The sequence below is a fragment of the Eriocheir sinensis genome, chromosome 54 (genome assembly GCF_024679095.1).
Source record: "Eriocheir sinensis breed Jianghai 21 chromosome 54, ASM2467909v1, whole genome shotgun sequence".
NCBI classification, from domain to species: domain Eukaryota; kingdom Metazoa; phylum Arthropoda; class Malacostraca; order Decapoda; family Varunidae; genus Eriocheir; species Eriocheir sinensis.
In genome coordinates this window covers 9,823,810-9,845,501 of record NC_066562.1, presented here as the reverse complement: position 1 = coordinate 9,845,501, position 21,692 = coordinate 9,823,810, and the positions used below count along the sequence as shown (strand labels likewise).

General features: G+C 44.9%; 1 protein-coding gene across 1 annotated transcript in view; it reads right to left on the bottom strand.

The window, feature by feature from the left end:
• Positions 1-1,824: 1,824 nt before the first annotated feature.
• Positions 1,825-21,692, bottom strand: part of LOC126983740 (putative mediator of RNA polymerase II transcription subunit 26) — a 46,892-nt gene continuing 27,024 nt past the window's right edge. The window contains exon 3 of the mRNA XM_050836810.1: positions 1,825-1,966. Coding sequence (XP_050692767.1) covers positions 1,851-1,966 — 116 coding nt within the window. The 3' untranslated portion in view covers positions 1,825-1,850. The remainder of the gene's footprint in view (positions 1,967-21,692) is intronic.

Here is a 21,692-nt window from a genome sequence, read left to right as displayed (position 1 = left end):
TGGGTAGAAGTGTTGATAGGTAAGGAAAAGAAGCATAGGAAGTAGTTACGGCACTTTCTCTCTTAGGCCTCAAAATGCTATACTTATTATTACTTGATAGAGAGAGAGAGAGAGAGAGAGAGAGAGAGAGAGAGAGAGAGAGGTTGGTGACCTCCAGCCCTCCCATTTATCTCTCTCCCTCTACCTCCACTCTCTCTCCTTACCCCCCCACTCTCTCTCTCTCGATTTGTCTCATTTTGGCAATTCAGTTTGTTACTTTTCTTCTTCCTCCTTCTTTCTTCCTCCTCCTCTTCTTTAACACACTTCTTGTATTCTCGAGGCAATGGATGAAGAAATCAGAAGACAAGGAAGAGGAGGAGGAGGAGGAGGAGGAGGAATAGAAAGAGGAATTTAATGCCTAAGGAGGGAGGAAGGAGGCGGTTTAAGGGAAGGAGGATGATGAGTAGCAGGTGAAGATGCCTGAGGAGGAGGAGGAAGAGGAGGAGGAGGAGGAGGACATTAAAGGGTCAGATAAGGGGGGGAGGGGGGAGGGGGGAGGGGGAGGCGCTGGGAGGGACAAGATCCGTTTCTCCTTCAGGATAAAACAAGGAGGAGGAGGAGGAGGAGGAGGGTGAGGAAGAGAGGAGGAAAGGGTGGAGGGAAGGGCAAGTGACCTCCTCATATTGCACACACACACACACACACACACACACACACACACACACACACACACAAACACAGATTCGTGGTAGAGATATACGCACATATGTATGAATTTACACACACACACACACACACACACACACACACACACACACACACACACACACACACACCAAGGATGTTCTTTGTAAAAACTTGTTCCAACACACACACACACACACACACACACACACACACACACACACACACAGACACACACAGACACACACACACACACACACACAATGCAGGTTTACACGTATAAGAATATAGTTTCGTCTCTCTCTCTCTCTCTCTCAGAAGATCAAGGCGAAGGAATTAAAGGTGTCAAACGTAATTACCTGAGAGAGAGAGAGAGAGAGAGAGAGAGAGAGAGAGAGAGAGAGAGAGAGAGAGAGAGAGAGAGAGAGAGAGAGAGAGAGAGAGCATTTCCGGGGAGGTAAAACAAAGAGCAACTATCATTTGTCAACTACTACTACTACTACTATTACTACTACTACTACTACTACTACCACCACCACTACCATTACTACTACTACTACCACTACCACCACTACTACTACTACTACCACTACTACTACCACTACTACTACTACTACTACTCTTCCTCCTCCTTCTCCTCCTCTCATTATTCTCTCTCCCACATTCATCACTTCCTCTCTCTCTCTTCTCTTCCCCTCCACTCCCTCCCTCTTCCCCTTCTTCATCCTGTCCTTTTCCTCCCACCTTTTCCTTTTTAACCTGTTTTTCCTCCTCCCCTTCCTCTCTTCTCCCTCTCCCTTCTCTTCCTATTCCTTCCTCCCTTTGTGTCTACTCCTCCCCTTCCTCTTCCTATCCTTTCCCTCCCCCATTCCCTTCCCTTTCCTCTCTTCCTTTCCCTCCCTCCCCCCCTTCCTCTTCCCTCCTCCCTATATAAAACAAAGAACAAATAGAACACAAGTTATAATAAGGAAATGTCTTTGTCTACTTGAATGGGACACGTTTAAATCTCTCTCTCTGTCTCTCTCTCCGCAACATTTTCCTTTTTCTCTTCATTATTTAATTTCACTTATTTGCTCAATGGACAAAGCGACGGAAATGAGCACAGAGGCCACGCGTAGCTATGGCAGATGCTCCCAACGTCACCCTTGCCTTCTTTCTCCCCTGCCCCGTCACCCCCCGGTCGGTACTTACCACTGGAAGGCGTTGAAGTGGAAGTAGACGAGGCCCTGCCCGTAGAGAAAGGCGCTGTCCTTCCAGTAATCGTTGGGACGCAGGTTGTAGAACTTCTGGTACGCGGACATGGCTGAGAGGGGAGGGAGAGAGGATGTGTTAGTGTCTATCTATACTATATATGAAACGTATATATAAGAACTAACGATTTTGGGTTTTTTTTATAGCTAAGGAGACAGTTCAAGGGCGTAAAGAAAAATATTAAAAAAGCCCGCTACTTACTGCTCCTGAATAGAGGTCAAAGGAGTGGCCAAAAAGAGAGGTCAATTTCGGGAGGAGAGGTGTCCCGATACCCTCCTCCTGAAAGAGTTCAAGTCGTAGGCAGGAGGAAAGGATGAAACAAAAGGGTTAGAGGAGGGTGTGATAAATGAGGGAAATAAACGTAGAAATAAAAATAAATGAATCAAAGGAAGAGTTTTTTTTATTAAAGAATGAGTTCCTTCGTGCAATCCTTCCTTCCTTCAATGCCTTCTCCCCTCCCACTCTTCCATCATATTCTTCTTTCCCGCTTCCCCTCCTCTCTTCCTTCCTTCCCTTCTACTCTTCCCTTCCTTCCTTTCTTCCCTCCGACTCTTCCATCACAATCTTCTTTCCTTCTTCCCTTTCCTCTCTTCTTTCTTCCCTCCCCTCTTCCTTCCTTCACTAAAGTAGATTGCCTTGTTATTTCTAGGTTTGCTCGTTTTTCCGTTTCTTCTCTCTCTCTCTCTCTCTAAGGAGGCATCAAGTAATTACATGCTTAGTCACTGTTGCAGGTTAAAACACACACAGACACACAGACACACACACACACACACACACACACACACAAAACAATCACCTCCATTTTGAGTTAAGAAGAAGGGCGTTTTTCTCTCCATTTCTTCTCCTCCTCCTCCTCTTTGATCTCCGTCGTGGGCTTAATGATCAAGGGCTCAGAAGTAAAAGAAGAAGAAAAAGAAGAGGAGGAGGAGGAGGAGGAGGAGGAGGAGAAAAGATGAAGAAGTTGAAAAGTGCGTAGTAAGAAAATGAGAGAGAGAGAGAGAGAGAGAGAGAGAGAGAGAGAGAGAGAGAGAGAGAGAGAGAGAGAGAGAGAGAGAGAGAGAGAGAGAGAATGCCCAGCCGGGACAAAGAAATGACATCTCACACACACACACACACACACACCCACACACACAAACACCCACACACACACACACAGAGCTTACCAAGTATTCATAATGTGAGATTTTAATTAAACAGATTTTAAAGGTAGTTAATTCCTGTGTGTGTGTGTGTGTGTGTGTGTGTAAGATTGCTATCCTTCGGCGTTAAAGAATCTTTCTCTCTCTGAAATACAATGCAGTTACCCACCCACACACACACACACACACACACACACACACACACACACACACGGAAACCAAACAAAATCTGAAATATGGAGAGAGAGAGAGAGAGAGAGAGAGAGAGAGAGAGAGAGAGAGAGAGAGAGAGAGAGAGAGAGAGAGAGAGAGAGAGAACAACGCAAGGACACCCACCCGAATGACGTACACACACACACACACACACACACACACACACACACAGACACGATGAAAAACAGGATTGAAAAAAAGATGAAGATAAAAAACACTAATTATGACCTTATTAACCCTTGACTTAGGTACAAAAATGCTTTAAAACAAAATAAGAAAAAAAGAAAAACACAGATAAAGAAGGAAGAAGAAGGAAATGAAATAAAGGAAGAAAGAGAGGAAGAGCGTGGAATGAGAAGGTAGAGGAAGAGAAGTAGAAGGGAAGGATACAGAGAGAAGAAAGAAGGAATAGGAAGGAATGAAAATGTAAAATATAAAAACAAGAAATAGGGAAATAAAGAAAAGGAGAGAGGAATAAAAGGAATAATAAGAGAAAGGAAATGAATGATAGAAGAGAAATAAGAAAAAAATAAGAAGAGAAGGAAGGAGGGAAGAAGGAAAAGAAGTAGAAATCAAAGAAAAAAATGCGTTTGAAAATACATAAAAGAAAGGAAAGAAGGAAGGAAAGAAGAGAAGGAAGGAAAAGAAGGAAAAGAAGGAGATATCAAAGAAAAAAAAATGCGTTTGAAAATACATAAAAGAAAGGAAGGAAATAAGGAAGGAAGGGAAGAAGAGAGGAATAAGAAGGAAGAAAAGGAGTAAGGAAGAGAAAGAAAGGAAGAACGAAAGAAGGAAGAATGAGAGAAGAGAAAATAAAGGCAGAAGAATGAAGAAAAATAGGAAGAAAAATGAGATGAAGGAAGGAGGAAGGAAGAGGAAAAAAAGTTAAAGGAAGGAAAAAAAAACATTATTCTCTTTATTATTATTATTATTATTATTATTATTATTATTATTATTAACTTTTTTTTTCATTCTTCTTCCCTTTCTCATAATTATTTCCTCCTCCTCCTCCTCCTCCTCCTCCTCCTCCTCTTCCCTTTATTCTCCTTTTAATTATTCCTCCTCCTCCTCCTCCTATTTTTCCTCTTATTTTCCTTTTTTTTCCTTCATTTCACCGACATTGGCATTTAATTACAGGTTGTTTCAAAGGTGTTCTCTCTCTCTCTCTCTCTCTCGTTATCTTTGCATATCTCTTTCCTATCACGATTCTTCTCTCTCTCTCTCCATACAGGAAACAGACTAAGGACGTTTAATGAAAAATGGAAGGACGAGAGAGAGAGAGAGAGAGAGAGAGAGAGAGAGAGAGAGAGAGAGAGAGAGAGAGAGAGAGAGAGAGAGAGAGAGAGAGAGAGAGAGAGGTGCCAAGGATTATTAGAAAACGTGACATGACAGGTAGATTTTTCCCTCTTCTTCTTCTTCCTCCTCCTCCTCCTCCTCCTCCTCCTCCTCCTGAAATAAATCTTACTCATCACAATCTTAATATAGTCTTCCTCCTCTTCTTCCCTTTATGGAGGAGGAGGAGGAGGAGGAGGAGGAGGAGGAGGTGATGATACAGAAGGAAGAAAAGAAAGAAAAAGGATTGAGGTGGAAGAAGAAGAAAAGAAGAAAAGGAAGGAAAAAACATGGAAGGAAAAAGAAAGAGAAAAAGGAAAAGAAATGAGATGATGAAAAGAAAAAAAGGAAAAGAAAAACAATGATAAAAAATAATGGGAATAAAAACAACAAAGAAAGAAAGAGAAAGAAAAGAAAAAGAGGAAGAAAAGGAAGAAAAACGAAACGTGATTATGAAAATATGAAAAGAAAACAAGAAAAATAAAGAAAAATAAAGAAAACAAGAAAAAGAAAAAAAAGAATACAAATATTTGAGGAAGATACCAAATAAGGACTTCAAAGGAGGAGGAGGAGGAAGAGGAGGAGGAGGAGGAGGAGGAGGACAGGTGCGGCGGTCACAGGTGAGAGAGAGAGAGAGAGAGAGAGAGAGAGAGAGAGAGAGAGAGAGAGAGAGAGAGAGAGAGAGAGAGAGAGAGAATGAAAAAAAAAAAAAAAAGATAAAATATAATAATAGAGAGAGAGAGAGAGAGAGAGAGAGAGAGAGAGAGAGAGAGAGAGAGAGAGAGAGAGAGAGAGAGAGAGAGAGAGAGAGAGAGAGAATGAATGACAAAATGAAGTAATAATAATAATAATAATAATAATAAATAAATAGAGAAAAAAAGGAAATAAAAGAAAGAAGAAAAAGAGGGAGATAAAGAAAGGAGAAAAAGAGAGAGAGAAAGAGAGAGAGAGAAGTGGAGGAAGAAGGTGAGAAAAGGTTAAGGTGAGCACGTGTCCATCCCTCCTCCACCTCCTCCACTCCTTTCCCATCAATCATTTTTCCTCCATTCTCCATTTCCACCTTCTATATCTCCTTCTCCTCTTCTTCTTCTTCCTTTTTCTTCTTCTCCTTCTTCTTCTTCTTACTCCTGCTCTTTCTTCTTTTTCTTCTCCTCCTCCTCCTTCTTTATCTACTCCTCCTCCTCCTTCTTTTTCTTCTCCTCCTCCTCCTTCATCATCTTCTTCTTCTTCCTCCTTCTTCTTTAACTTCATTTTCTTCTTCTCCTCCTCTTTCTTCTTCTTCCTCCTCTTCCTCCCCCTTCTACCTCACCACCACTATCATCACCACCACCACCACCATCACCACCACCACCACCATCATCACCACTTCTCCAACACTATCTTCATCACCACCACCACCACCACCACCACCATCTTTTCCTCCCTATTCTCATCCCATCTACTCTTTCTCTCCACTTTCTTCCTCCTATTCCTCCTCCTCCTCCTCCACTACCCTATTATTTTCTCATTGCGAGACGTTCTTTATAACTCTCTCTCTCTCTCTCTCTCTCTCTCTCTCTCTCCCCCTATATTATTAAGGGAAGCGTGAGTGTGCTACCTCCTCCTCCTCCCCTCCTTCCTTCCCCCCACAAAAACTGGTCCCTGTTCCTCCTCCTCCTCCTCCTCCTCCTCCGAGTGTTGCAAGAGACCAAGAAATGAAGTCCTCTCTCTTAGTAATGGTAGGAATGGGGGTAATGGGGAGGATGGGAATGAGAGAGAGAGAGAGAGAGAGAGAGAGAGAGAGAGAGAGAGAGAGAGAGAGAGAGAGAGAGAGAGAGAGAGAGAGAGAGAGAGAGAGAGAGAGAGAATGAGGTAAGGCAAGGGGAAGAAAAATAAGGTAAAGGAAGGTAAGGTAAGGGAATGAAAGGCAAGATGAGGTAAGATTAAGGTAGGAAAAGGTAAGGTAAGGTAAGGTAAGGTAAGGTAAGGTAGGGGGAGTGATATTATTAAAGAGACAGAAAGGAGAGAGGTAAGGTAACGCAAGGTAAGATATATTAAGGTAAGGTATATTAAGGTAAGGTAAGGTAAGGTTAAAGAGACAGAAAGGAGAGGTAAGGTATATTAAGGTAAGGTATATTAAGGTAAGGTATATTAAGGTAAGATAAGGTAAGGTAAAGAAAGGCAAGATGAAGTACGATTAAGGTAGGTTAGGTAAGGTTAAAGAGACAGAAAGGAGAGGTAAGGTAACGTAAGACATATTAAGGTAAGGTAATTAGGGAGGGGGGGTGAAAATACTAGACAGGAAAGAATAAGGTAAACTATGGGAATATAAATTAAGGTAAAGTAAGGTAAGGTAAGGTAAGGTTAGGTGGGGCAAGCAGGGTCATCCACATTCGTGCCAAGGGCTTCCACTACCACTCCACCACCGCGACCACTACTATTACTACTACCACTACTACTATTACTACTACTACTACCACCATCTGTTACCTCCCCACCTGCTACTACTACTACTACTACTACTACTACTACTACTACTGCTTCTACTACTAATACTAAATTTGTTCCTATCGTACTATCCTTCCTTCTTTGCCCATTCTCTTTCTTCCTTTCTTTCTTCCTTTCTTTCTTTCTTTCTTTTTTTCTTCCTTCTATCTTTCTTTCCTTTCTCTCAATTATACTTTTTTCCAGCTCTTTTTTTCTCCTTACTTTTCCTCGATTTTCTTTTCTTTCTCTTTCTTTTTTTATCATTTTCATTCTCTCTCTCTCTCTCCACCTGTCAGTCAATCAGTCTACAGGTGAGAGAAGTCTGGCATTTGCTCACCTTCCTTTAGTGGGTGAAGGTCTTCCTCCTCCTCCTCCTCTCCTCCTCCTCCCCTCCTCCTCCTCCTCTTCCTCCTCCTCCTCCCACACCTGTTAAGTTTCCTCCTCCCCGTCCCATTATTTTCACTGCTTCCTTGTTTTCTCTTCTTCCTAATTTAGTTTTCCTCTTCTCTCTCTCTCTCTCTCTCTCTCACACACACATTGTTCTTTCCTCTTTCTCTTCTCTCTCTCTCACACACACATTTCTGTCTTTTCCTCCGTTTAGCTTTCTTCCTTTCTCTCTCTCTCTTCTTCCTCTTCCGTGATACCTCTCTTCCCATTCATTTACCTCTCCTCTCTCTCTCTCTCTCTCCTCCTCATTATTATCACAACTATCAAAACCGCTTCCACAACCCTCCTCCTCTCCCCTCTTCCTCCTCCTCCTCCTCCTCCCCTTCCCCCTCCCCAATCACTAACTCATTCATCTCTCTCTCTCAGGTAAGGTGACCAGATGACCCCACACTTACCTTGACCTCTCTTTTCTCTATTGTTTTCTGTTATCAGTTACATTATTTTAGAGAGAGAGAGAGAGAGAGAGAGAGAGAGAGAGAGAGAGAGAGAGAGAGAGAGAGAGAGAGAGAGAGAGAGAGAGAGAGAGAGAGAGAGAGAGAGAGAGAGAGAGGAACAAAGGAGGGTGAGAAGTGGAGTAAGTGGAGTGACGAGGTGGAGGAGGACGAAAAGTGGAAGAGGAGGAGGAAGAGGAGGAGAAGGAGGGGGAGAGAAGGAGGTCTAAGTGAGAGTCCGGGGCAAGAGGTCATGGGAGGAGGAGGGGGGGGGATGAGGAGGAGGAGGAGGAGGGGGGGGTTAAGGGCATGGATGGACAGTGGGTCAGGGTACAGGAGGAGGAGGAGGAGGGGGGGTAGGGGCACGCACACTGTTGCCAACTTTAGCTCCATAACGGGGAGAGAAAATCTTCCCCGTTACTCCCCGTTATCCCTCCCCACCCCTTCCCCAGCTCCTCCCCAACCACATATATTCTCCCCACCCCTTCCCCCTCTCCTCCCCACCTCTTCCCCAACCACATATATTCTCCCCACCCCTTCCCCCTCTCCTCCCCAACTACATATATTCTCCCCACCTCTTCCCCAACTACATATATTCTCCCCACCCCTTCCCCCACTCCTCCCCAACTACATATATTCTCCCACCTCTTCCCCAACTACATATTCTCCCCACCCTTCCCCCTCTCCTCCCCAACTACATATATTCTCCTGTCTCCTCCCCAACTACATATGTTCCCCACCTCTTCCCACTACATATATCTCCCCATCACATCTCCCCACCGGTTTAATCCCTTCCCACCTTCTCCCCATCCCTTCCCCAATTTCTCCCCATTTCCTCTCTTCCTCCCCAATACTCCACCTCCACCAAACCCCATCTCTTCCAAATCATGCAAAAATTTGTCTACTAACAGAATGGTGGATGAGTGGAACAGGCCTGGCAGTCATGTGGTGAGTGCCAATACTAACAGAGTGGTGGATGAGTGGAACAGGCCTGGCAGCCATGTGGTGAGTGCCAATACTAACAGAGTGGTGGATGAGTGGAACAGGCCTGGCAGTCATGTGGTGAGTGCCAATACTAACAGAGTGGTGGATGAGTGGAACAGGCCTGGCAGTCATGTGGTGAGTGCCAATACTAACAGAGTGGTGGATGAGTGGAACAGGCCTGGCAGTCATGTGGTGAGTGCCAATACGATAGACACATTGAAGAAGAGGTTGGATAGGTTCGTGGATAGTGAAGTTAGGTGGGGTTAGGTTCACGGGAGATGCCTTGTATAGACCTACCGGCCTCTTGCAGACTCATCTGATTATCATTACCATCTGATCTCCCTCCTCCTCCTCCTCCTCCTCCTTGTTTTCATTCTTCCTCATCTTCCTTTTCCTCCTTTTCATTCTCTCATTTTTTTTCTTTCCTTCATTCTTTTTACTTCTCCTTTTCCTCCTTTTTCATCTTCGCCTTCTTCATTTTCCTCTACTTTTTCGTTCTTCCTTTCATTTCTTGGCTCCTCCTCCTCCTCCTCTTCTTCTTCTTTATTTTATTCTTTTCCTTCTAATTATCACTTTCGTCTTTCATTTCTTCTTTCTATAAAACTTTTCACCTATTTTCCTCCTCCTCCACACCTGGCCACACACCTGTCCAACGCGTCATAAGCCACAAGTTACGCAGATAAAGGTGCTCTTCTCTCTCTCTCTCTCTCTCTCTCTCTCTCTCTCAAGGTCAACGAGGTGCCAGATTTAACTTCTTTTTTTGTGTGTCTAAAATTTTGTTACTGAAATGCGATGGAGGAGGAGGAGGAGGAGGAGGAGGAGGAGGAAGAAGAGGAGGAGGAGGAAGAAGAGGAGGAGAAGTTGAAAAAAAGAAAAAATAAGAACGAAAGAAAGAAAAAAGCGAAAGAAAATTAAGACGAAAGAGAAAAACGAAGAATAACTAGAAGAGAAGAAGGAGGAGGAGGAGGAGGAGGAGGAGGAAGAGGAGAGAAAAACAGTAAGGAGGATATGAGGAAATGCAAATACTAGGAACTGGAGAGAGAGAGAGAGAGAGAGAGAGAGAGAGAGAGAGAGAGAGAGAGAGAGAGAGAGAGAGAGAGAGAGAGAGAGAGAGTAAACAATAGGAAAGTAAATGAAAATAAGGAAAAGAAAAAAATAACAAAGAATAAAGGAAAAAAATAAGTAAATATATAAATGAATTAATTGAAGGTTAATCAAAACAAAAGGAATCCAGGTAACAATAATTCTCCAGGTAACGTCTCTCTCTCTCTCTCTCTCTCTCTCTCTTCCTCCATCTCAATCCCTTTCCTTCTTTTCCCTTCCTGCAACCCTCTCCCTTTCCCTTCCCTTCTCTCCCTTTCCTTTCCCTTCTCTTTTCTTCCCTTCCATCCTCTCCCCTTCTTCTCCCTTCCATCCTCTCCCCTTCTTCTCCCTTCCCACCTTCACATCCATTCCTTCACACCTATAATTACCATCATGCACACACGCACGCACGCACACACACACGCACACATATACACGCACACCCACAAACACGAGGAAAACTACATCGAAAATAGACAATACTTACGCAAGCGCACACACACACACACACACACACACACACACACACACACACACACACACACACACACACACACACACACACACACCTGGGAAGGAGGTCAAACACAACTCATTAGTACGTGAGTGTGAGAGTGTGTGTGTGTGTGTGTGTGTGTTTCATTCTTAAGATAAAAAATACGAATTTTTTTTTTTTACTGCGTAACACTCGCGTCTGAAAACAAACACACAAACAAACAAACAAACATGGGGTTTTAAAACGTCTCTCTCTCTCTCTCTCTATTCCGGAATGAAATTAAGAGGAAGAGAAGAATTCGGGGAAGAGGAGGAAGGTTCTTCTTCTTCTCTCTCTCGTTGACTTGACCTTTCTCTCTCGCATTTAAACCGCATACCTCCTCCTCCTCCTCCGCCTTCTTCCACTAAATCAAATTATTGCCTTCCTATTCTAGAACAGACAGAAACGAGAGAGAGAGAGAGAGAGAGAGAGAGAGAGAGAGAGAGAGAGAGAGAGAGAGAGAGAGAGAGAGAGAGAGAGAGAGAGAGAGAGAGAGAGAGAGAGAGAGAGAGAGAGAGAGAGAGAGAGAGAGACATTCCTGCACACCTGACCAAGCCAATTAGCAGACGAGGTGAGCAGCAACAGGTACCAAGGGGGAGGAGGGAGAGGGGAGGGGAGGGGGGAGGCGGGGGAGGAGAAGGGGAGGAATGGAAGAAAGGAGAGAGGGGGAGAATAAGGGAGGAAAGGGGAGGGTTGAGGGAAAGAGGAGGGAGATAGGAAGGAAGAGAAATGGGGAGGTAAAATGAAAGAAAGGGGAGATAAAGAGGAAGAAGGGAGAGAAAGGAGGAAGCAAGGAATGAGAGGAGAGAAAGAAAGGGAGAGAGAGGAAGGAGGAAGGGAGGTATCGGAGAATGGTTGAGGAAGGGAAGGGGAGGAAAGGGAAGGGAGGGAAGAGGAAGGGAGAGAAGAGGAAGGAGAGTTGTTTGTCTCTCTCTCTCTCTCTCTCTCTCTCTTACGTCATTGTTATATTCATGTTTTTTCTTTATTTCTAGTCTTGTTATGCATCTCTCTCTCTCTCTCTCTCTCTCTCTCTCTCTCTCACCTGGGCGCTAATGAGGCACAGGTAATCAAAGAGGGCACTCACCTGAACGCTACTGGAGGAGGAGGAGTAGGAGGAAGAAGAGGAGGAGGAGGAAAAGGAAACAAACATTATGAGGAAAAAGAGAAAGGAAGAAAAAAAAGTAATGGGTTAAACAGAGGAGGAGGAGGAGGAGAAGGAAGAAATAAGAGAAAGAAACATGAGGAGGAAGAGGAGGAGGAGGAGGAGGTAGGTAAACAGGAAGAACAGAAAAGGTGAAGTGGAGGAGGAGGAGGATGAGAACGTAAAAAAAGGAAGGAGAGGAGGAGGAAGAGGAGGAGGAGACGCGACGGAAGGGAAGAGACGCAGCGGGGAAACTTAGGCGAGGTAAAGAACGGGCAGAGGAGGAGGAGGAGGAGGAGGAAGAGGGTGCTAACGACAGGTGGGGCTAATACACCTGTGCTGAGTCACATGGAAGAGGAGGAGGAGGAGGAGGAGGGGAAGAGAGGAAGGGAGAGGAGGAGCTGAAACTTAGAGTTTTCCTCCTCCTCCTCCTCGTTCATTTACCCCTGCCAGCTATTCATCGTAGGGAGGAGGAGGAGGAGGAGGAGGGAAGAGGAGGAGGAGGAGGAGGGAAGAGGTAAGGAATAGGCTCAGGAAAATAGTGAGAAATGAGGAGGAGGAGGAGGAGGAGGAGGAAGAAAAAAATCAGAGGAAAAAAAAGAAAAAATTAAAAAGAACGAGGTGAGAGAGAGAGAGAGAGAGAGAGAGAGAGAGAGAGAGAGAGAGAGAGAGAGAGAGAGAGAGAGAGAGAGAGAGAGAGAGAGAGAGAGAGAGAGAGAGAGAGAGAGAGAGAGAGAGAGAGAGAGAGAGAGAGAGAGAGAGAGAGAGAGAGAGAGAGAGAGAGAGAATAGGAAGAGAGCGTGGGAAGACAATATAAAAGAAGAAAAAATAGTGGAGACGATGGAGGAAGAGGAGGAGGAGGAGGAGGAGGTAGAGAGAGGGAGAGAAAAGGGAGGAGGAGGAGGAGGAGGAGGAGGAAGAATGGAGGGAAGAGAAGACAGGAAAACAGGAGAGGAAAATTTGGGAGAAAGTATAAAAAAAAGGGAAGAGGAAGGAGAGAAATCTGAAAAGGCAATTGGGGAGATTAAAAATGGTTGGGGAGATGGGGAGATAAGAAGAGTAAGGGAGAAAAAGGGAGGGAGATATATATTTGGGTAGGCAATAGGGTGATTAAAAATTGGTTGGGGGAGATGGGGAGATGAGGAGTAAGGGAGAGGAAGGGGAAGAAAAATTTGGATAGGCAATGGGGAGATTAAATATGGTTGGGGAGATGGGAAGATAAAGGGAGAAAAAGAAATTTGGATAGGCCATAGAGAGATTAAAAATGGATTTGGGGAGATGGGGAGATGAGGAATAGTGGGGAGAGAAAGGGGAGTTTTTAAAGCACTGGGGAGAAAGAGAAGTCATAAAGAGATGGAAATAAGAGAGATGGGGAGATAAGAAGTGATTGGGGAGACAAATAAATGAGTTGGGGAGATAAAGGGACAGAAAGGGGAAGGAGATATATACGTACTTGAGTAGGCAATTGGGGAGATTAAAAAAAATGGGTTGGGGAGATGAGGAAGATTTGGGGGAGAGAAAGTGGAGTTTGTTAAGCACTGGGGAGAAAGAGAAGGGCTATAGAGATGGAAATAGGGGAGATGGGGAGATAAAAAGTCATTGGGGAGACAAATAAATGAGTTGGGGAGATAAAACAAAGGAGTAGGGGAGAAGAAGAAAGGACATTTTAGAAGATGGGGCGGTTAGAAAAAAATGTTGGGGAGATAGAAAAAAAGAACCGAGTTGGGGAGAAAAAGAGGGGAGTTCGGGAGATAAAAAAGTAAAGATGAAAAAATGGTTGGGGAGATAAAAAAAAATAGGGAGAAAAAGAAAGGTTTGGGGAGAGAGAAAGATTCACGACCAACCCAGGACACTCCAGAAAACAGGCTCCCTTCTCCCCCACCTCCTTTCCTCCCCTCTCTCCTCTCCCCACCCCTTTCCTCCCCTCTCCCCTTTTGCACAAGTGAACTGCGTAGAAGGGGAGAACAGGTGTGTGTGTGTGTGCGTGTGTGTGTTTGGAGGAAGAGGAGAGGAGAAGGAGGAGGAGGAGGGAGACAAAAAATGCTGAAAAAAACAAAAACAAAGAGAGAGAGAGAGAGAGAGAGAGAGAGAGAGAGAGAGAGAGAGAGAGAGAGAGAGAGAGAGAGAGAGAGAGAGAGAGAGAGAGAGAGAGAGAGAGAGAAAGCTTACCTCACCTAACCTGAGCCAACCAAATCTTACCCACTCTTTCACATGTCCCTCCAGCTAATTGGGAGGAGGAGGAGGAGGAGGAGGAGGAGGAGGAGGAGGAGAGGAAAGAAAATAAGTGAGAGAGAAAGGGAGACAGTAAATAAGGAAGAGCGAGAGAGAGAGAGAGAGAGAGAGAGAGAGAGAGAGAGAGAGAGAGAGAGAGAGAGAGAGAGAGAGAGAGAGAGAAAGGAGAAAATATGAAGGAAAGTGAAGATGGAGGAAAGGCAAGAGAGAAAGAGAGAAAGGGAGAGAATGTGGAGGAGGAAGGGAGAGAAAGAGACAGAGTAAGGGAGGAAGTGGAAGGGAGGGAGACCGAGGAGGAGGAGGAGGAGGAGGAGGAGGAGGAGGAGCATTGTCCTCTCGTGTACCATCAGTCTCGGTGTAACGTCCGTGGAGGAGGAGGAGGAGGAGGAAGAGGAGGAGGAGGAGGAGGAGGAGCACCAGGTGAGCGTCCGCGAGTCCTTCCTCCTCTTACTCTTTTGCTTCTTCTTCTTCTTCATTTTCTTCTTCCTCTTCCTCTTCTTCTCCTTCTTCAATGTCTTCTTTTCTTCTTCCTCTTCTTCTTCTTCAATGTCTTCTTTTCTTCCTTTACTATTATCGTCTATCTTCTTCTTCCTCCTCCATTCCTTCCTCCATTTTCTCTCTTCTTGACTCCTTCCTCTTCCTCCTCCTCCTCCTCTTCTTCTTCCTCCTTTTCCTTGTCCGTAGAAGATAATAAACTAGATATTTAAATACCCCGAAAATCGCACACACACACACACACACACACACACACACACGCACACACACACGCACACACACAAAGCCTGTTACCACCCACCACACGTTCTCTTATGTGCGTGTGTGTGTGTGTGTGTGTGTGTGTGTGTGTGATGGCAAGGACCTTCACACATACACACACACACACACTGCCAAGACTGTCTACGTGTGTGTGTGTGTGTGTGTGTGTGTGTGTGTGTGTGTGTGTGTGTGTGTACCTGTTCAGACACATACACCTGTTGAGAGAGAGAGAGAGAGAGAGAGAGAGAGAGAGAGAGAGAGAGAGAGAGAGAGAGAGAGAGAGAGAGAGAGAGAGAGAGAGAGAGAGAGAGAGAGAGAGAGAGAGAGAGAGAGAGAGAGAGAGAGTCACACAAAAGTTGGCGAGACTAAATCATGTGTTCTTCCTCCTCCTCCTCCTCCTCTTCCTCCAATCACTTCCTCCTCTTCCCTCCAAAGTATGTGTAGAGAGGACAGGTAAAAGCCAAATACTCTTCCTCCTCCTCCTCTTCTTCTTCCTCCTCCTCTTCTTCTTCCTCCTCCTCCTCTTCCTCCTCTTATATTTCTTCTCTTTTTTTGTCTTCCTCTTCCTCTATTTCTCATTCTTTTTTCTCTTCATTTTTTACGACTCCTCTTCCTCTTCCTCTTCCTCCTCCTCCTCCTCCTCCCTATCTTCCTCTTCTTCCTAGTGTATTTTTTTCCTTTCTTTACATATTTTTTTTTGGTCCTTTCTTCCTCTTCTTCTTCCTCCTCCTTCTGTATTTTCTTGTAATTTTTTTTCTTCCTCCTCCTCCACTTCTTCCCTTCCTCCCCCTCCTCCTCCTCTTCCTCATTATCCTTCACCTCCTCCTCACCCCAATAGTTTTAAAAATGTCTTTCATATTTTCAAAACTTCCTTCTCTCTCTCTCTCTCTCCTCCGTGGTGCAGTGGGTAGCGTGTCAACCTACAATCCCGCGGGCCTGGGTTCGACTACCGGCCCTCCTCCTCCTCCTCCTCCTCTTCTTCCTTTGCCTACACATCTTCCATCTTCTTCTTTTTCTTCTCCTTCTTCTTCTTCTTCTCCTCCTCCTCTTTTCACTCCCTTTCCCTTCTTCATTTATTTTACCTCAATCCTTTCTATTCAACTCTCTTCTCTCTCCTCCTCCTCTTCCTCTTCTTCCTCTTCCTATCTTTTCTCCCCCTTCTTTTCCTCCCCTCTCCCCTCCCCTCCCTTCCCTTCTCCTCTTCCTTTCCCTTTCATTCCTCCATTCACCTTTTTTTTCTTTCCCTTCCTTCCCATCAATTCCCCCTCCTCCTCCTCCTCCCCTTCCTTCCCCCTTCCACGTGACTCCCTTCCTTCCTCCTCTTCATATCGGGTCTCCCTCCTCCTCCTCCTCTTCCCATCTCCCTCCCCTTCCTTCCCCTTTCCACCTGACTCCCTTCCTTCCTCCTCTCAATATCGGCTCTCCCTCCTCCTCCTCCTCTTCCTCTTCCCCTCTTCCTCCCCTCCCCTTCCCTTTTCACCCCTCACCCCAGGCTTCCCCACATCCTCTTCACCTCCCCACCTTCCCACTTGACCTCACAAACACGGAAGAGGGAAAACAAACCCACAAACGAACATACGAAGGAAGGAAAAATAAAAATAAAAATGGAAAATGCAAAAAAAAAAAAAGAGGAGGAGGAGGAGGAAGAAGAAGTGAAAGTTGAAATACATAAAACACAAACTGGTCGAAAAGAGAGAGAGAGAGAGAGAGAGAGAGAGAGAGAGAGAGAGAGAGAGAGAGAGAGAGAGAGAGAGAGAGAGAGAGAGAGAGGGACTTTATCACTATCGTATCTTGTGGTTCTTCTTCCTCCTCCTCCTCCTCCTCTTCTCTCCTCTCTCATTTTCTCTATTTATTCTTATCTCCTCACTTCGCCTTATCTATTTCTTCTTCTTCTCTCTCTCCAAATATTTCAAGGCATTCTGGTTCCAAGCAAGCAACAGAGAGAGAGAGAGAGAGAGAGAGAGAGAGAGAGAGAGAGAGAGAGAGAGAGAGAGAGAGAGAGAGAGAGAGAGAGAGAGAGAGAGAGAGAGAGAACTTATATAAAGGAGAAAAATAAAAAGGAAAATAAATAACGTAGGAGCGAGCGAGCGAGCGAGAGAGAGAGAGAGAGAGAGAGAGAGAGAGAGAGAGAGAGAGAGAGAGAGAGAGAGAGAGAGAGAGAGAGAGAGAGAAAGGACAGGTAAGCTAACATAAGCGGCGTCCTTTGTTGTCCTCCTCCTCCTCCTCTTTCCAAAATAAGAGTAAACGTAATTTCCCTCCATTCTCTCCCTCCCTCCCCTTGCCCCTCCTCCCTTCTTTAAAAAAATAGTAGTAGTAGTAGTAGTAGTAGTAGTAATAGTAGTAGAAGCAGAAGAAGAAGAAGAAGAAGAAGAGAAACAACACCAATCTCTCTCTCTCTCTCTCTCTCTCTCTTACACACACACACGAACACACACAAAATCCGTTGAGTAGGCCTATGTAACTTAAGGCGCAAGTCATGTATGTGTGTATGTGTGTGTGTGTGTGTGTGTGTGTGTGTGTGTGTGTACTTTCACGTGCCATAATATTTCCCTACGACGTTTTTTTTTCCATAGTAACAATAATAATAATAATAATAATAATAATAATAATAATAATAATAGAGGTAATAACATCTACCTGTCGGTCGCTACGCCAGGTAATATCGACTTCCTCCTCCTCCTCCTCTTCTTCCTCCTCCTCCTCCTCCCTACTTTCCCGTCCCTCCCGCCCCCCAACTCGCCCTGTTCTCCCAGGAACGAGGAAGGAGAGTTTCCCTTTTCTATGGAGGAGGAGGAGGAGGAGGAGGAGGAGGAGGAGGAGGAAGAACGTTACAAGCGTTACTCTCACTTTTAAAACGTCATTATTATTATTATTATTATTATTATTATTATTATTATTATTATTATTATTATTATTATTATTATTACCTGTTTTTACTTCCTCTTTTTCCTCTCCCTTCTTTCATATTTTTTCTTTCTCCCTTCTCCTCTTCCTCCTTCTTCTCTCCCTTTCTTCCAGACGTCCTCTTCTCTTTCTTTCTTCCTTTCTGCGTCCTTCCTCTCTTTCCTTATCCTTCCCCTTCCTTCTATTCCTATTTACTCTCTCTCTTTCCCTAGTACCCTTTTCATCATCACCACCACCACCACCACCACCACCACCAACAACAACAACAACACAAAAGATGCCAAACGTAACTCAAAAGATAAATTTGTGATATAAATAAAAAAAGAAGGAAAACAAGACCAAATAAAAATAAAATAAAACAAGGACGAGAAGTAAATTTAAACAACCAAGGAAACCAATTTTTTTCTCTCTCTCTCTTATTCTGAGAGAGAGAGAGAGAGAGAGAGAGAGAGAGAGAGAGAGAGAGAGAGAGAGAGAGAGAGAGAGAGAGAGAGAGAGAGAGAGAGATGGAGTTAAATTCGGAATGGGATAATGAAAAAGTATGGGGCGGGACGGAGGTAGGCAGAGAAGTGAGGGAAAAAGGGGGGGAGGGTGAGGTAGGGGGCCTTGACAGCTTACCCTCCCCCTCAAATTCCCTCCACTCCACTCTCTCTCTCTCTGGCAAGACCACATTCTGATCCGTGATTTAGGGAGAGAGAGAGAGAGAGAGAGAGAGAGAGAGAGAGAGAGAGAGAGAGAGAGAGAGAGAGAGAGAGAGAGAGAGAGAGAGAGAGAGCGAGAGAGAGAGAGAGAGACAGAGAGAATCCCTCCTACCTATCAAATATACCTGTGCATAATCTTACCTTTCCTCCCTTCCCTTTCCTTTCCCTCCCTCCCTTCTCTTCCCTCTCCCTCCTCCTCCTCTCTCTCTCTTCCTTTCCATTTTTACCTCCTCCTCCTCCTCCCCACCATTAAATCATCTACCTGCTTCTTTTTACCCCCTCCCTCCTCCTCCTCTTCCCTCCCCCTCCATTCACTTCCTCCAGCTCCTCCCTTCTACCTGCTCCATTTTCCCTCCCTCCTCTGTAACACCTGGCCTCCCTCCTCCTCCTCCTCCTCCTCTTCTTCTCTCCACACACCTGTTCTCCTTTCTCTCCTTCCTTCTTCCTTCCTTCCTTAGCTCAGTTTAATTTCATATCAATATTTTTTTCTTTATTTATTTATTCATTTTATTTTATTTTAAGGATTTCACTAATATAAGGAGTCGGTTAGTTGGTCAGTAAGTCAGTCAACTAGTCAGCCAGTCAGTCAGTCAGTTCTAGTAAGCCTGTCACCATGTATCCTCACTAACCACTAACTTATCGAACCTCTTCTTCAATGTGTCTATCGTATTGGCACTCACCACATGACTGCCAGGCCTGTTCCACTCATCCCCCACTCTGTTAGTATTGGCACTCACCACATGACTGCCAGGCCTGTTCCACTCATCCACCACTCTGTTAGTATTGGCGCTCACCACATGACTGCCAGGCCTGTTCCACTCATCCACCACTCTGTTAGTATTGGCACTCACCACATGACTGCCAGGCCTGTTCCACTCATCCACCACTCTGTTAGTATTGGCACTCACCACATGACTGCCAGGCCTGTTCCACTCATCCACCACTCTGTTAGTATTGGCACTCACCACATGACTGCCAGGCCTGTTCCACTCATCCCCCACTCTGTTAGTATTGGCACTCACCACATGACTGCCAGGCCTGTTCCACTCATCCACCACTCTGTTAGTATTGGCGCTCACCACATGACTGCCAGGCCTGTTCCACTCATCCACCACTCTGTTAGTATTGGCACTCACCACATGACTGCCAGGCCTGTTCCACTCATCCACCACTCTGTTAGTATTGGCACTCACCACATGACTGCCAGGCCTGTCCCACTCATCCACCACTCTGTTAGTATTGGCGCTCACCACATGACTGCCAGGCCTGTTCCACTCATCCACCACTCTGTTAGTATTGGCACTCACCACATGACTGCCAGGCCTGTTCCACTCATCCACCACTCTGTTAGTATTGGCACTCACCACATGACTGCCAGGCCTGTTCCACTCATCCACCACTCTGTTAGTATTGGCGCTCACCACATGACTGCCAGGCCTGTTCCACTCATCCACCACTCTGTTAGTATTGGCGCTCACCACATGACTGCCAGGCCTGTTCCACTCATCCACCACTCGGCTAGTCAACCAATTCTTGCCTGTGTCTTGTTGAATCTGAATCTATCCAACTTGAACCCATTGCTACGTGTCCTGCCCGGCTCTCTTACCGCCAGAACCTTATTAAAATCACCCCAATTAAAGACTTTCATATATCTGTGAACTTGAACCTTTGCTACATGTCCTATCCATATATTTAAACCATTATTACGTGTCCTACCCTTAGAATTAAACCCATTACTACGTGTCCTGCCCAAAAACCTTATTAATATCACCCTTATTAAAGCCCTTCACTCATTTGTAAGCTTAGATCAAGTCTCAAGGATTATTAGTAGTGGTGGTGGTAGAAGTAGTAGTAGTAGAAACTTCCCTTACCTTACCTTAAAATCCCTACCCATACCATCACACTCTCCCCTACCTTACCTTTCCTTCCCTTCCCACCTTACCTCTCAATCCCTTTCCTCCACTCCCCAACACAACCCCCTTGCCTTACCTTCCCGCCAGCCATCCTTACCCAGCTTACCCTACAGGTGGGCACGGGGCCTAGGGCACGGGAAGGGCAGCCACGTAGCTTACCTGAGGGAGAAATAAGACAGGTGAGGAAGGCTGCCTGGGGGAGGGGGAAGAGGGGGGACATAGGGAGGAAGAAGGGAGGGATGAAGGGAAGGAGGAGAGGAAAAAGTGAAGAAAGGAAGAAGGGAGGGAGGAATGAGGAGTAGGTAGAAGGGAGGGAGGGAAGAAGAGGAGATAGAAGGGAGGGAATAAGGGAGGTAGAAAAGGGGAAGAAAGGGAGAAGGAAGAAGGGAAGGAATAAAGATAAATGGATAATAATAATAATAATGAGAGAGAGAGAGAGAGAGAGAGAGAGAGAGAGAGAGAGAGAGAGAGAGAGAGAGAGAGAGAGAGAGAGAGAGAGAGAGAGAGAGAGAGAGAGAGAGAGAGAGAGAGAGAGAACAGGTAGGCTAACAAGGCGGTGAGTCAGGACACACTCACGGACAGCCCTTGTAGTAGTAGTAGTAGTAATAGTAGTAGTAGTAGTAGTAGTGGTAGTAGTGACTGTAGTAGTAGTAGTGATTGTAGTGGTTGTTTTAGCTTAGTCACGAAATAGTTCAATTACACATACACACACACACACACACACACACACACTTGCAAGGTCTAATGACAGGATGTAGGAGGTATACGTGTGTGTGTGTGTGTGTGTGTGTGTGTGTGTGTGTGTGTGTGTGTGTGTGTGTGTGTGTGTGTGTGTGTGTATGAATGTATGAAACTATGCATGGAGATATTTCAATGACTATATGTATAAAAATAAATCCATGAACGTGTGTGTGTGTGTGTGTGTGTGTGTGTGTGTGTGTGTGTGTGTGTCCGGGTGTGTGGGCAGCTCACATGCTCACCTCGCAAGGGAAGGTCGAGAGAGAGAGAGAGAGAGAGAGAGAGAGAGAGAGAGAGAGAGAGAGAGAGAGAGAGAGAGAGAGAGAGAGAGAGAGAGAGAGAGAGAGAGAGAGAGAGAGAGAGAGAGAGAGTAGATAGATAGATAGATAATAGTAATAGTAGAAGTAGTAGTAGTAGTACCATATCCACTAATAATAATAATAATAATAATAATAATAATAATAATAATAATAATAATAATAATAATCACGCCTCAAACTAATATTCCTTACATGTCAAAACTAATTAACTCTTCAACACCTCAACGCGTCTACCTGTCGTAACAAAAACAAGAAGAAGAAGAAGAAAAAGAAGAAGAAGAAGAAGCAGAAGAAATAGAAGAAGAAGGAAACGAAAATGGGAGGAAGAAGAGGAGGGATGTGAAGATCGAAAAAGAGGAAAAAGAGAGAGGAGGAAGAAAGGAAGGGAAGGGAGGAAGAAAGGACCAGAAGATAAAGAAGAAGAGGGAAACGAAAAGAAAGAA